This window comes from Sphaeramia orbicularis, unplaced genomic scaffold, assembly GCF_902148855.1.
Source record: "Sphaeramia orbicularis unplaced genomic scaffold, fSphaOr1.1, whole genome shotgun sequence".
In the NCBI taxonomy this organism is placed as follows: domain Eukaryota; kingdom Metazoa; phylum Chordata; class Actinopteri; order Kurtiformes; family Apogonidae; genus Sphaeramia; species Sphaeramia orbicularis.
The window spans coordinates 98,105-113,987 of NW_021941580.1; the positions used below are offsets into that span (position 1 = coordinate 98,105).

At 48.6% G+C, this 15,883-nt stretch overlaps 1 protein-coding gene across 2 annotated transcripts in view; it reads left to right on the forward strand.

Moving 5' to 3' along the window:
- The window catches only part of LOC115416245 (TGF-beta receptor type-1-like), a 40,588-nt gene that overhangs the window by 19,084 nt on the left and 5,621 nt on the right, over positions 1-15,883 (forward strand). Inside the window, exon 9 of one of the 2 annotated variants that reach the window (XM_030129993.1) lies at positions 1,626-1,790. In XM_030129993.1, coding sequence (XP_029985853.1) covers positions 1,626-1,751 — 126 coding nt within the window. In that variant the 3' untranslated portion in view covers positions 1,752-1,790. Of the gene's footprint in view, positions 1-1,625; positions 6,424-15,883 lie in introns of those variants that run through there. The other variant, XM_030129992.1, reaches the window with a different exon arrangement.

Sequence of the window (15,883 nt, forward strand, 5' to 3'; positions counted from 1 at the left end):
TCTTCCGTGAAGGAAGCAGAGGCTGAGGTCTCAGAGGTGGACTTGTCCGTCATCCAAGCTGAAGTCACCCAGGTGGTTGGACAGGGCACCAGGGGTGGATGAGATTCACCCTGAGTACCTTAAGTCTCTGGATGTGCAGGACTGTCTTGGCTGACTCGTCTCTGTGACATCACGTGGCAGTCGGGGACAGTACCTCTGGATTGGCAGACTGGGGTGGTGGTCCCCCTTTTTAAGAAGGGGGACCAGAGGATGTGCTCCAACCACAGAGGAATCCCACTCCTCCGCCTCCCGGGGAAAGTCTATTCCAGGTACTGGAGAGGAGGATCCGGCTGATAGTCAAACCTCGGATCCAGGAGGAACAATGTGGGTTTCGTCCCAGTTGCGGAACACTGGACCAGCTCTACACTCTCCATTGGGTGCTTGAGAGTTCACGGGAGTTCGCCCAACTGGTCCACATGTGTTTTGTGGATTTGGAGAAGGCATTCAACCGTGTCCCTCGTGGTATCCTGTGGGGGGTGCTTCGGGAGTATGGGGTCTGGGGCCCTCTGCTAAAGGCAGTCCGGTCCTTGTATGACTGAAGCAGGAGCCTGGTTCTCATTGCCGGCAATAAGTCAGACCTGTTCCAGGTGCATGTGGGACTCCAGCAGGGCTGCCCTTTGTCACCGGTTCTGTTCATTATTTTTATGGACAGAATTTCTAGGCGCAGCCAGGGGCCGGAGGGGGTCCGGTCTGGGGACCACAGGATTTCATCTCTGCTTTCTGCAGATGACGTTGTCCTGTTGGCCTCATCGAACCTGGGCCTTCAGCGTGCCCTGGGGCGGTTTGCAGCCAAGTGTGAAGCAGTGGGATGAGGATCAGCACCTCCAAATCTGAGGCCATGGTCCTCAACAGGAAAAGGTGGTTTGCCCTCTCTGGGTCGGTGGGGAGCCCTTGCCTCAAGTGGAGGAGTTCAAGTATCTGGGGTATTGTTCATGAGTGAGGGAAGGATGGAGCATCAGATTGACAGACGGATTGATGCAGCGTCTGCAGTGATGCACTCACTGTATCGGTCGGTCCTGGTGAAGGAGCTGAGTCAAAAGGCGAAGCTCTGGATTTACCAGTCAGTCTACATTCCTACCCTCACCTATGGTCATGAGTTTTGGCTCAGGACCGAAAGGACAAGATCCCAGATACAAGTGGTCTATATGAGTTTCCTCTCGAGTAGAGCCACTGCTCCTCCACATCTAGAGGAACCAGCTGAGGTGGATCAGACATCTGTTTCAGATCCTCCTGGATGCCTCCTTGGGGAGGTGTTCCGGGCATGTCCCACCATGAGGAGACCTGAAGGAAGCCCTAGGACACGTTGGAGAGAATATGTCTCTCGGCTGGCCTGGGAACACCTCAGGGTCCCCCTGGAAGAGCTGAAGGAGGAGTCTGAGGAGAGGGAAGTCTGGGCATCCCTGCTTAGACTGTTACTCCCGCGACCCGACCCCAGATAAGAGAAAGAGAATGGATGGATAGAACTAACCAACTATAACTGTAGACGTTAACCGAGGTCAGTGTTACAGAAGCATTGACACACCTGCAATTATCAACTGTGTTCCCTTTGTGTGTGTGTGTGTGTGTGTGTGTGTGCGTGTGCGCAGGCCTTACGGGTGATGGCAAAGATCATGAGGGAGTGCTGGTACGCCAACGGGGCTGCCCGGCTCACAGCCCTGAGGATCAAGAAAACCCTGTCCCAGCTGAGCCAACAGGAGGGAATCAAGATGTAGAGCACCACAACAGAACTACAAAACACACACACACACACACTCTGACTGGAAACCATATCATTAGCATTAAAACATTATATTCAGTATCAATGTTATTCATCCATGTAGTTTAAGGGGAGACCCTTCCCCTGGGGGAGGGGGCTGGCTGTTTTACTTTAACTCTACCTAAGGAGGACTCAGGCGTTCACCGTGAACCTAAGGAGGACCCATGCGTTCACCATGAACCTAAGGAGGACTCAGGTGTTCACCGTGAACCTAAGGAGGACCCATGCGTTCACCATGAACCTAAGGAGGACTCAGGTGTTCACCATGAACCTAAGGAGGACCCAGGTGTTCACCATGACTTCACCTAATCCCACCCACCCTGTCCTGGGTCACATGACCAGCCCCACACAGGGCTGCTGGGAAATGACGTGGGCGTGGTCAGAGCTGAGCCATCCCCTTTTGATCTGTGCACGAGGGCTGGGAATCTGAGATACCAGGTTCATACCAAACACGTGGATCCAGCTGCTCTAACCACACATTAAAGATACAGCTGTGGCATGGCACCACATAATACCATATGGTATCGTATTTCAGAACACGAGTCTCACATACAGTCAGGTGACACAGTTAGGACACGCCCCTTTCAATCTGTGTTATCTGTACCATATAAATATAAATATAAATGTAAATATGGGGGATGCAGATTTGTAGACCGACACCCAGATATGGAGCAGAAAAATGAAAGAGATTAAAACTAAAGACACAAAATTAAACAGATAAACAAACGAGATTAAAACAAAAGATACAAAATTAAAGACACAACACTAGACATGAAATTAGAGATAAACGAAAGAGATTAAAACTAAAGACACACAAGGAAAGATATGAAACTAAAGACATGCTTTTAAAGAGGTTGTAAATTCAGTTGGTTTATAATTAATGTGTGGACCTTCTGTTGGTTTATAGTTAATGTGTGGACCCTCTGTTGGTTTATACATAATGTGTGGACCTTCTTCTGTTGGTTTATAGTTAATGTGTGGTCCTTTTGTTGGTTTATAGTTAATGTGTGGACCGTCTTCTGTTGGTTTATAGTTAATGTGTGGACCCTCTGTTGGTTTATAGTTGATGTGTGGACCTTTTTCTGTTGGCTTATAGTTGATGTGTGGACCTTCTTTTTGTTTATAGTTAATGTGTGGACCTTCTGTTGGTTTATAGTTAATGTGTTGACCCTCTGTTGGTTTTTTAGTTGATGTGTGGACCTTTTTCTGTTGGCTTATAGTTGATGTGTGGACCTTCTTTTTGTTTATAGTTAATGTGTGGACCTTCTGTTGATTTAGAGTTAATGTGTGGACCCTCTTCTGTTGGTTTATAGTTAATGTGTGGACCCTCTGTTGGTTTATACATAATGTGTGGACCGTCTTCTGTTGGTTTATAGTTAATGTGTGGACCTTCTTCTATTGGTTTATAGTTGATGTGTGGACCTTCTGTTGGTTTATAGTTAATGTGTGGACCCTCTGTTGGTTTATAGTTGATGTGTGGACCTTTTTCTGTTGGCTTATAGTTGATGTGTGGACCTTCTTTTTGTTTATAGTTAATGTGTGGATCTTCTGTTGATTTAGAGTTAATGTGTGGACCCTCTTCTGTTGGTTTATAGTTAATATGTGGACCTTCTGTTAATGGATTCTTCTAATGCCTCAGATGCAGGTGAATGAACCTGGTTCTGGTCCAAACCAGTGCAGACTGAAGGTTCAGAGGCTTTTAAAGCGTTCCATCTGTGAAATGATGAAGACATGGGGGTCCCAACGTTACCCTCATAAGTAAAGTATTAGTTAGATTTTATCAACACATTAGAGTCTTTACTTTCATTTTTGTACGTATATCTGCTCCATATTTAGTTCAAATTCAGATATAAATCCCAGATATTTACATATCATGAAGAAGAGTCCAATGGAAAAGGGGTGCGTCCCAACCCTCACTGAGTCAGTATAGGATTGATGGGCGGAGCTTATACTGTCATGTGCAGTGTATACATTCGCCAATCCATGGAGCACGTTAACGTAGGAAAATTTTGTCTAAAGGAATAGTAACACTTTTGAACAGAAGTGCAAATATATTCAGTTGAATGGATGGAATTGTGTTGATACAAACATTAAATAACTGATGCATGTCGATACTCAAACAGTTGATTCACCCTCAGCCTCTGAACCGATCATCTTCCCAGTCCTAGTGTTCACAGTTCTGGGTACGCCCTCATTTCATTCAGAGGGTCTGGGTGCCGTGGCCAGGGTACCATGGCCTGGGTACCGTGGTCTGGGTACCATGGTCTGGGTACTGTGGTCGGGCTGCAGGGCTCAGTTCCATTGTTGAATAATCACATGATCCAATGTTTCCACAATTTGAGTCTAAGGGACTCTCATTGCGGAAACAGTATTCTGAAATGATAAAGGTGATAATTTTACTTTCCCTGGAGTACACATTACTTATTGACCTAAATCTGTTTATCAATGATAATATTCCCATTTTGATTGGTGTTATTGTATAGAGTTGTTCAAGAGCTTTAAAATGATATAGAACCGGTCTAGAGGTTCAGTATAAAAACTGTACAATATAATCCATTTTATTCCCCCTACTCCTAGTTTACCAATCTATAATTAAGTGATGTAACAATATTTCTAAGGTCAAATATGGATAGTATGAACCAGTTAATCTCATGTTACCATAATTTTTCTGATAGAGTAAGCCCATGGGTATAATAATATATCAAAGAAATCAAGAGGGGGGGGGGGGGGGGGGGGGGGGGGGGGGGTTGCATGATGACCCTTCCTAGCCCATGGACTACATGTGTGATTACTGGATCAACACTATCTGCAGCCCGACTGTAGAACCCATAGAAGGTGGACCAGGCCTTGGTTCTGGACCCAGGATAGGGTGGATGAGTCCTGGGTTCCGGACCTGGGTGAATGAGTCCTGGGTTCCGGACCTGGGTCCGGGTGAATGGGTCCTGGGTTCTGGCCCCGTCATCTGTGTCCATTTTGCACCGGTTCCGGTCGTTCTCTTGGATCTGGTTCCAGTTGTCCTCTTGGATCCGGTTCTGGTTGTCCTCTTGGATCCAGTTCCGGTGGTTCTGTTGGATCCCGTGGGCCTCAGGACGGTGTCAGCTCACTTTAATTTATTCACTCAGTGTTTATTTTTTCTGGGGTTTTTTTGGACTTGTGACCTCATTCATGCTGCAACATATGCAATATACAGGAGACGGACGACAGCTCCGCCCACAGCCACACCCACACCAATCAGCTGCCACCATGCCTTCCAACCAGCCGTTACCGGAAAGTGCCAGTGCTTTAACCCAAGTCCCCTCATGTCGCCGGGGAGTGGGGGGGGGGTGCGTTCGGCGTGGGCGTGTCGGATCCCTGCGGAGCGCCAGCAGCTCGTACTATGCACATCTGAGACGTAGGGAGGGAACGCCAGAAGGACACGCCCCCTCGACCCCCCCCCCGGTCGACACTCTCTGGTGCCATTTCATCAAACCCCCCCAAACCCCACCCACCTCAGCGACTGCTCATTGTACAGCTCCTCCTCCTTGTGGACTGAGTTTGGCTCCGCCTCCTCTTAATTGAACTTTTGTTGGAAAAGCCGTCGCCATGGAAACGCCCGGCGGCAAAAACAGACTCCACAGACTTGTAAGCATTACTGATGTTCCCTCTAAATGTCAACTCTGTCTGATTTGTGTTCTGTCTGAAGTGTTAGCGCCGCCGCCGCCGGCAGCAGCCAATCAACCATGGGGATAATCAGCGGAAAACCCAGTGAGGTCCTTCATCTAAATATAGCAAACGAAGATTTACCAAGCCATAGGTTTTCCAGGGCCTCAGTTCTTTTCCTTCTGTTGTTCTGTTTTGTTTTTCTTTTTTTGTGTTAAACTTTTTCTATTAGAATGTACATTTATGAAATGAAAAGATGAAAAAAAAAGAAAAAACTGTAAAAAGGACAGTTTTGTCATTTCAGCTTTGCTAGCCTTAAGGGACCAACCAATAAGAGTCAGGATGTGCTCTGGGTTTGTTTGTTTGTTTTTTTAAGAAAAGAAGATGAATATCTATATATATATCTGATTACTATGATAAAGGTCATGTCATTATTATATCGAAAGGACAAAAAAATATATGTAGCACATGATTTAAGCCTTTGTTTCAGTCCAGTGTCCAGTCCTGTCCAAACTGCCATGCATCTAAACCCAGCAGATGGTCTGGTGTCCAGCAGATGGTCTGGTGTCTAGTCTGGTGTCCAGCAGATGGTCTGGTGTCCAGTCTTGTGTCCACCCATCAGCACTTACCTTTTCAAACGCAGGTCAAAGTGACGACAACACAAGTCCACGAAGAGTCCAGACCTGGTTCTTCACCAGACCTGGTTCTGCCAGACACTTCTTTACAGTAGAAATCCCACAGCGCATCTTGATTGTTGAGCAATAAGTGCACTTCTGAAGCAGGTTTACCTGGGTGGCAATTTGGCCTTGGTTTGTCCATCTGTCCATGTGTCCATCTGTCCGTGTGTCTATCTGTCTCTGTCCATGTGTTCGCCTGTCCATGTGTCTGGTTTCTCTTTTTGAATGCATTCTGTATTGATGTGCTGCTACGTAGTTGGAGCTAACTCTCCTCAGATGGTCTAAATCTGATGGTTCTGTGCCAAACTCCAACCCGTGTTCCTTTGGTCGTCAGTTCGGTGGTCGTTATGTTGAAGTGGACACTGAAGCCGTGGGTTCTTCGACCTTTGGAGGTTGAGGATCACTGGTCCAATTCTTCAGTGGACGTGGAACCAAGTCTGTCCGCTTTCAAACATGTGGAAATGCAGGAGGTACGCTCCTCCGGTTCCAGTCCAGTTATGCCGCGTGGAACCGCCTCGACTCCACTCCACTCTGGTACCAGGTCCTATTCCAGACCGTTTTCATTCCAGATACTCCCCACTTTCCAGTCCCTGGTCGTCATAGCGATGCGGTGCGTTCCTTCTGTGTGCTCTGCTCACAGTTGCTGATAAACTCACTGGTTGCCTGTTGTCTGGTCAAACTCCTGCTGAATGTTTGCGTCTGAACCTCCTGGACAAACCATGGTGTAGTTTTACAGACTGTCATCATGTGGATTCACCTACTGACAGATTTACTGGAAAAGGACGGGGCACACACACCACTCTGACCAATCAGAGGTCTGCAGTGTTTACACAGTGTCACCTTTTAGTATCTGGTCCCCAGTCCTGGAACCTCAGCGGAGGTGAGACCAAAAAACTAGTACCAGCTACCAGATTCCAGGTCCTTTTTCGTAATGGAAATGCAACAAGGCCGAGTCGAGTCAAGTCGAGTTGAGCCTATACCACGTAGTGGAAATGCGGCATTAGTGTCGTGGAGTCGTTCAAACCTTCATAGCAACTGATGATGTAATAAAACGGGGACGAACTTGAGGCAATGGGGCAGAAGTCCCAAAAAGCAGAAGCATGGGCGGAATCTCAGAAACTACAGCTGTGTGTAGTGGTCCTGTGGTTGAGTCCACTTCCACTGCTGTGACCTTTGACCCTGTGGTTGTGACTCCACTTCCACACTTGTTCTGAAACATTGGACCGCCTCCCAGGGTTCGTTCCAGGTCAGAGGTCACTCTGTCTGGGACAGTAGTCAGGATCAGGTGGTTTTTACACCACAGGAAAAGATCCAGGTTTGATTGGCCAGTTGACGAAGCTAAATACAATAAATCTGACATATTTTTAGAACGCAGAACCAAATGAAATTACCTGGTTTTGCTTTTTACTAATATATGTTTTATTTCTTATTGAAGATGATCAGAGAGTGAACAGACAGGAAGTGGAATCCAAGTGGAAAGAAAACTGAATGAACATCCAAGTGAAACCAGTTTGGAAGGATCACCAAGTGTAGTACCAGCAATGACCACAAGGGCCTGGGTCTAGAAGGGGCGGTCCCCCAAAGCCTCTGGCCCCACCCCCTGGGGCTGCAGTGGGCCGTCTTAAGCCACTAGAGGGCGTCGGTGTCCTTGGTCTTTATTGAATAATCATTCAATCAGTTAATTGGTATTTATTTATCGAGTCCTTTCCAAAACTGAAAGTGACCAAAGTGCTTTCCACAAAAATCAAAGCATAAAAGTCAATAATAATTATCAATAATAAAAACAGTATAAAAAAAAATAAAAGAGAATACAGTCCAAACTAATATAAGTCATGTGTAGCGGCAGGACTTAGTGGAAAAACAGCTGGATACAAATACCACAGGTCCTGTCAAATATCTGACCTTTGACCCAGCGTCCATCCCGCCTCCCATTACATCATCAGTTGCTATAGGTCAATAGTTGAATGTTCTCCTTTTGAGACAAAACCAGACTGAAGTTTGGACTGGTTTGGTTCCACTGTTCCAGGTCCATGTGGTTCTTAAATGTGTGGACGGTTCAGAAGTGACTGAAGAAACCTGTATATATGTTTGAAGTTTAAGATAAATTCAGATTTTACAGACGCTCGAGTGGAAACGCTGCTATTCAATATGAAAGGGGCACAGAGTCTGCTGGGGTCAAGGGTCAATGTGGACTCAAAATGGGTTGGAGTTGTAGGGCCGACCAGGGCCAATGGAGGCCAACAAGGCCAACCGGGCCACTGAGTGCAATGGGGGCTGACCAGGGCCAATGGAGGCCAACAAGGCTGACTAGGGCCACTGGGGACCACCTGGGGCCAACGATTCATTTCTCTAAGCCATGTCAGTGGGGGTGGGGTGGGGGGTTCACTGTGGAGGGCCGTATGGGAAAACATGTCAAAGCACTGCTTTATGTGCCCCCCCCACACACACACACACCCAGTGGCCATTGGTGGTACTGACACTACTAATGTGTGTTTTCCATTAGCGCTGCCGCCCCCCCCCCCATGGCCATCGGTGGTACTGTTTTCCATTAGTGCTGTCATTCTCTGGGACATTAACAACAACAGAAACTCAAGTCCACCACACCTGGGCTCCACCTGGACAGGACTACCCTCATTCTGTCTTAAAGTCACCAGCAGCCTTGGACTTTTCTTTTCCAACCCTTGAGGACACGTTTGGGGTCTTTGTAGACCTGGTCCTAGATTCTCTTGCCTTTCTCTCTTGTCATTCCCTGTTCTCTAATTAAACTCTATCTCTGAGCTACAAGGGCCACACTTCACTGCAGCAGGGCCCCCCCCCCCCCCCCCCCCCCCAACATCTATATGGTTCACCTTTACCCCCCACGTTTGGAAACTTACATTATGCATCATGGACTGGGTCCGGTCCAAAGATTCTGGCTTTTTTGGCCCTTTTCGTTGGCAGAGTAAGGAACCCCCGTATAGAAGGTCTGGATCCAGTTTCTGCTTCGACCAGAACCTGATGTTCTGATCTGGACTCTGGTTCAGGCTCAGTTCTGGGTCCGACCTCAGCGTCTGCAGAACCAGGCCAGCCCAGTAAGCCGGTTCAGTTCAGCTGAGTTTGAAAACAGCTCAAAGGCTGGTTCTGATTGAGTCCATTTGAGACGTTCATGTCCTGGACCCGGTCACATGATGCACGGTCCAAACGCTGCTTCTGAACAGACCTTTGCCTTTAATGTGGGCCGTAGCAGATCTAGTCGTAGAACTTGGTCTTTGGGTTCTGAACCATGTCCAACCTCCTCCTGAACACGGTCGACGGTTCTGTCTCTTCTAAAGGAGGATTGAGTCGACCGGGTTCAGGTCACGATTCCGGACCTGAGACCGGGCCTTTTGGGGATTTAAACTGACACCCGTGTTTCCATCTGTATCTGACAATGGACGACCTCTGACACGGCGCTAACACCGACGATGCCAGCAGCGCCGACCCATTCCCACAGCTGTGAATGTACCCGACCCGGACCGGTCCGGGTGGAGCCCGGGCCCGGCGCCACCCGCGCTAACTTTAGCCCAAAGGTCACAGCAGCAAAGTCTGCACGCAAACCACCTCATCACGGGTCCGTTTCTATCTCTTATGCAAACTGGGGGTGGGTGGCGTCCCGCCCACTCGGTCCCACTGGATCCATCTATGCTCCATCCGCTCACTGTGATTAGGACGGAGGCTGGGTCCGGCTCCATCGGTACCGGTGGCGTCCAACGCTAACGGGTGTGGGTTTGTCTCTGAAAGGCTCGGTCCGGGCCCCGGCGCTGCAGTGAGGCCATTGTGGCGCTGACGGTAGCACGAAGCTTTATCATGTTTGATTTGGTGCCTGAGTTTGACCGGACTGTGACCGGTCTGCATGTGATTGTGTGTGCGTGTCCACGCCTGCGTCAGCTGTTCATGGACCGACTCCAACAGCTGAAGCAGATCTGGAAACCGCATCAGGAACAGATTCAAACGGTCACTTCATCCAAATGCAAATACCTCCTTTGAAGACCAATGGGTTTTACCTCACTGTAAATAATCCTGGGTTTGTTTACTCCAACTCTGCTCTGTTTCTATCAAATGCTTTTCACAGTTGAAGATACTTCTGTCTGTTTTGGTTCTTTTCCTGGTCCTCTTCTGTCCGTTTCTGGTCGTATCGTGTCGGTGTCGTGGCTGTACAGTCCAAGCGCTTTACAAAGCTCTGCTACAAATGCCTTGTTCAATATGTTCCTTTGTTGAATGAAAACAAGAAAAGAGTCAAACTATAGGTGGTGGAGGCTGGTGTGAGGGGAGGGACTGGAGAAGCCACGCCCCCTGGACGACCACCGCCGACCTCCACCATGTTGGATTTTAAACATATTCTACTCTGGACTTTTTTATCTAGTGTGTACAGACGAATGAGATCTGCATAGGAACTAGGGGAGGAGCCGTATGGGTGTGGCCTCCAAATATGGAGGAGGAGCCACAGTCATGTGACCTTCTAACATAGATGCTGTAGAAGATGGTGTGAATAAAGGATCAGTTTCACTAAACCAGTGTGAGTCTGAAGTCATTGAGTCTGAAAAACACAAAAGGTTCTGCAGCAGGTTCCAACCAGACCGGACCGGAACAGGTGGAACTGGAACAGCTGGAACCTGAACAGGTGGAACCAGTTCTGTATGACGGATCATCAGTGAGTTGGACACAAAGCCAGCTGTGGCCCCCAGTAACTCTGCCCATACATACGTTCCCTCCATCGTCCCCTGGTAACTCCGCCCATATGTGGTAACTCCACCCATACGTTCCCTCCATCGTCCCCTGGTAACTCCGCCCATATGTTCCGTCCATCGTCCCCTGGTAACTCCTCCCATACGTTCACTCCATTGTCCTGTGGTAACTCCACCCATACATTCCCTCCATCGCTCCCGGTAACTCCGCCCATACGTTCCCTCCATCGTCCCGTGGTAAAACTCCGCCCATATGTTCCCTCCATCATCCCGTGGTAACTCCGCCCATATGTTCCCTCATTGTCCCGTGGTAGCTTTGCCCATATGTTCACTCCATCGTCCCCTGGTAACTCCACCCATACGTTCCCTCATCGTTCCGTGGTAGCTCCGTCCATTTCCTGTGTGTGCAGCTCTGTCCACAGGGTCAGGGTAAGTACATGTACTTCAGTCAGAATAGGATTCAAATACAAGAAATAAATAATTTCAATTCAATCAACCTGAAGAGGGGTTCTAGATACAGAGGAAGAGGCGTTCTAGATACAGAGGAAGAGGGGTTCTAGAGACAGAGGAAGAGGGGTTCTAGATACAGAGGAAGAGGTGCTCTAGAGACACGGTACCACGGCTGCGAAACACCTGTCAGCTTTTTAGGGTTAGGAGGAGGAGGGATGGCCATGGCTCAGATGGTAGAGTGGGTCGTCCAATATCCAAAGGGTTGGTGGTTCAAATCCTGCTCTGTCCAAGTCATGTGCTGTTGTGTCCTTGGGCAAGACACTTCACCCTCTTTGCCTCCGGTGCTGCTACCCACACTGGTGTATGAATGTGTATGAATGTTCGGTGGTGGTGGTGGGAGGGCCTCCGTCAGTCTGCCCCCCCCCCAGGGCAGCTGTGGCTACAAATGTAGTTTACCACCACCAGAGGGAGAATGTGAGAGCGAATGAAGAGTGGATCCACTGTGCGCTTTGAGTATGCGTTCACAGAAAAACGCAATATAAATCTAATCCATTATTATTATTCCAACAGGGTTAGGGTCTGTGATATCTGTGACATTTGTCTGGTCTGTCCAGTTTTCTCTGTCCAGTTTTCTCTGTCCAGTGTCATTAAAGCTGATCAGACAACGTCAGTCATTGATCTGAAAAAAGTGTTATTATCCACGATAACCAGAACGGCACAAAAGATAATAATAATAATAAATGTAAATAAGTCATTCAGTCATGCCATTGATATTTATTTTCAACATTTTGTCTAAATACTGTCTGATGAAAGCTCACCACAGACTGGAACTCAAACTGTTCCTTCATCAGCTGTAAAAACTGATCTAATATTAAAACCCAGACTAGAATTTCAGTGGATGAAATCACATTTATGAAGCACATGCTTGAACTCACTGTTTGTTTGTTTATTTACTTACTTACCTCTGCTCAGACTTTGAACCCCCTGTCATCAGGACCAGTTCATGTCAGTTCCAGACCAGGTCCACCAGGGGGTGCTGCTGTTCTGTGGATGAGGCTGGAACAGACTGATGGGAAGGATGAAGAGGAGAGAGGAGGAGAGCCTGAGGGTCTAGGTTAAGAACAGGGTTAGGGCTTTTACCAACCCTAACCCTGTTCCTAACCCTGTTCCTAACCCTGACCCTGTTCCTAACCCTGACCCTGTTCTTAACCCTGTTCCTAACCCTGTTCCTAACCCTAACCCTGACCCTGTTCCTAACCCTGTTGCTAACCCTGACCCTGTTCCTAACCCTAACCCTGACCCTGTTCCTAACCCTGTTCCTAACCCTGACCCTGTTCCTAACCCTGTTCCTAACCCTGACCCTGTTCCTAACCCTAACCCTGTTCCTAACCCTAACCCTGTTCCTAACCCTGACCCTGTTCCTAACCCTGTTCCTAACCCTAACCCTGTTCCTAACCCTAACCCTGTTCCTAACCCTAACCCTGTTCCTAACCCTGACCCTGTTCCTAACCCTGTTCCTAACCCTAACCCTGACCCTGTTCCTAACCCTGTTCCTAACCCTGTTCCTAACCCTGTTCCTAACTCTAACCCTGTTCCTAACCCTGTTCCTAACCCTAACCCTGTTCCTAACCCTGTTCCTAACCCTGACCCTGTTCCTAACCCTGTTCCTAACCCTGTTCCTAACCCTGACCCTGTTCCTAACCCTGTTCCTAACCCTAACCCTGTTCCTAACCCTGTTCCTAACCCTGTTCCTAACCCTGACCCTGTTCCTAACCCTAACCCTGACCCTGTTCCTAACCCTGTTCCTAACCCTGTTCCTAACCCTGACCCTGTTCCTAACCCTGTTCCTAACCCTAACCCTGACCCTGTTCCTAACCCTGTTCCTAACCCTAACCCTGTTCCTAACCCTGACCCTCTTCCTAACCCTGTTCCTAACCCTAACCCTGACCCTGTTCCTAACCCTGACCCTGTTCCTAACCCTGTTCCTAACCCTGTTCCTGACCCTGTTCCTAACCCTGTTCCTAACCCTGTTCCTAACTCTAACCCTGTTCCTAACCCTGTTCCTAACCCTAACCCTGTTCCTAACCCTGACCCTGTTCCTAACCCTGTTCCTAACCCTGTTCCTAACCCCAACCCTGTTCCTAACCCTGTTCCTAACCCTGACCCTGTTCCTAACCCTGTTCCTAACCCTAACCCTGTTCCTAACCCTGACCCTGTTCCTAACCCTGTTCCTAACCCTGACCCTGTTCCTAACCCTGTTCCTAACCCTGTTCCTAACCCTAACCCTGTTCCTAACCCTGTTCCTAACCCTAACCCTGTTCCTAACCCTGACCCTGTTCCTAACCCTAACCCTGTTCCTAACCCTGTTCCTAACCCTAACCCTGTTCCTAACCCTGTTCCTAACCCTGACCCTGTTCCTAACCCTAACCCTGTTCCTAACCCTGTTCCTGACCCTGTTCCTAACCCTGTTCCTAACCCTGTTCCTAACCCTAACCCTGTTCCTAACCCTGTTCCTAACCCTAACCCTGTTCCTAACCCTGTTCCTAACCCTGACCCTGTTCCTAACCCTGTTCCTCACCCTAACCCTGTTCCTAACCCTGACCCTGTTCCTAACCCTGTTCCTAACCCTGACCCTGTTCCTAACCCTGTTCCTAACCCTGACCCTGTTCCTAACCCTAACCCTGTTCCTAACCCTGTTCCTAACCCTAACCCTGTTCCTAACCCTGTTCCTAACCCTGACCCTGTTCCTAACCCTAACCCTGTTCCTAACCCTGTTCCTAACCCTAACCCTGTTCCTAACCCTGACCCTGTTCCTAACCCTAACCCTGTTCCTAACCCTGTTCCTAACCCTAACCCTGTTCCTAACCCTGTTCCTAACCCTAACCCTGTTCCTAACCCTGACCCTCTTCCTAACCCTGTTCCTAACCCTGTTCCTAACCCTAACCCTGACCCTGTTCCTAACCCTGTTCCTAACCCTGACCCTGTTCCTAACCCTGTTCCTGACCCTGTTCCTAACCCTGTTCCTAACTCTAACCCTGTTCCTAACCCTAACCCTTTTCCTAACCCTAACCCTGTTCCTAACCCTGACCCTGTTCCTAACCCTGTTCCTAACCCTGTTCCTAACCCTGTTCCTAACCCTGACCCTGTTCCTAACCCTGTTCCTAACCCTAACCCTGTTCCTAACCCTAACCCTGTTCCTAACCCTGACCCTCTTCCTAACCCTGTTCCTAACCCTGTTCCTAACCCTAACCCTGACCCTGTTCCTAACCCTGTTCCTAATCCTGACCCTGTTCCTAACCCTGTTCCTAACCCTGTTCCTAACTCTAACCCTGTTCCTAACCCTAACCCTGTTCCTAACCCTAACCCTGTTCCTAACCCTGACCCTGCTCCTAACCCTGTTCCTAACCCTAACCCTGTTCCTAACCCTGTTCCTAACCCTAACCCTGTTCCTAACCCTGACCCTGTTCCTAACCCTGACCCTGTTCCTAACCCTAACCCTGTTCCTAACCCTGTTCCTAACCCCTGACCCTGTTCCTAACCCTAACCCTGTTCCTAACCCTGTTCCTAACCCTAACCCTGTTCCTAACCTGTTCCTAACCCTGACCCTGTTCCTAACCCTGTTCCTAACCCTGACCCTGTTCCTAACCCTGTTCCTAACCCTGACCCTGTTCCTAACCCTGTTCCTAACCCTAACCCTGACCCTGTTCCTAACCCTGTTCCTAACCCTAACCCTGTTCCTAACTCTAACCCTGTTCCTGACCCTGTTCCTAACCCTGTTCCTAACCCTAACCCTGTTCCTAACTCTAACTCTAACCCTGTTCCTGACCCTGTTCCTAACCCTGTTCCTAACCCTAACCCTGTTCCTAACCCTGACCCTGTTCCTAACCCTGTTCCTAACCCTAACCCTGTTCCTAACTCTAACCCTGTTCCTAACTCTAACCCTGTTCCTGACCCTGTTCCTAACCCTGTTCCTAACCCTAACCCTGTTCCTAACTCTAACCCTGTTCCTAACCCTGTTCCTAACCCTGTTCCTAACCCTGACCCTTCCTGTTGTCTGAGTCAAATGTTCCCACCCTCCTTCTCCAACATAAGGTCACATATGAGGTTTTTAAACAAGATGGAAACATGACAACAAGTGGAGACCATTCAGTTTAACAGTCAGAAAAGAAAAGAAAAGAAAAGAAAAGAAAAGAAAAGAGGAATGGATCACAGTGGATCCACATGTGGGTTCAAACCCACATTAAATGTCTGCTGTGGAACTGAAGACAGAAGGACTGGACGGAAGATCAGAAAAGGAAGCAGAGGATGAAGGGATGGAAAAGGAAAGTTGAAGTGAAGTGTGTGTGTGTGTGTGTGTGTGTTGGGGGGGGGTGTTTCCTACTCCAGGCACAGACACACCAACACCATCTGTCACTGAGGCAGAGCCAGGAACCACATCCACAGGGGTACTGCAGGGTACTACAGGGTACTGCAGAGTACTACAGGGTACTACAGGGTACTGCAGGGTACTACAGGGTACTGCAGAGTACTACAGGGTACTGCAGGGTACTACAGGGTACTGCAGAGTACTACAGGGTACTGCAGGGTACTACAGGGTACTGCAGAGTACTACAGGGTAC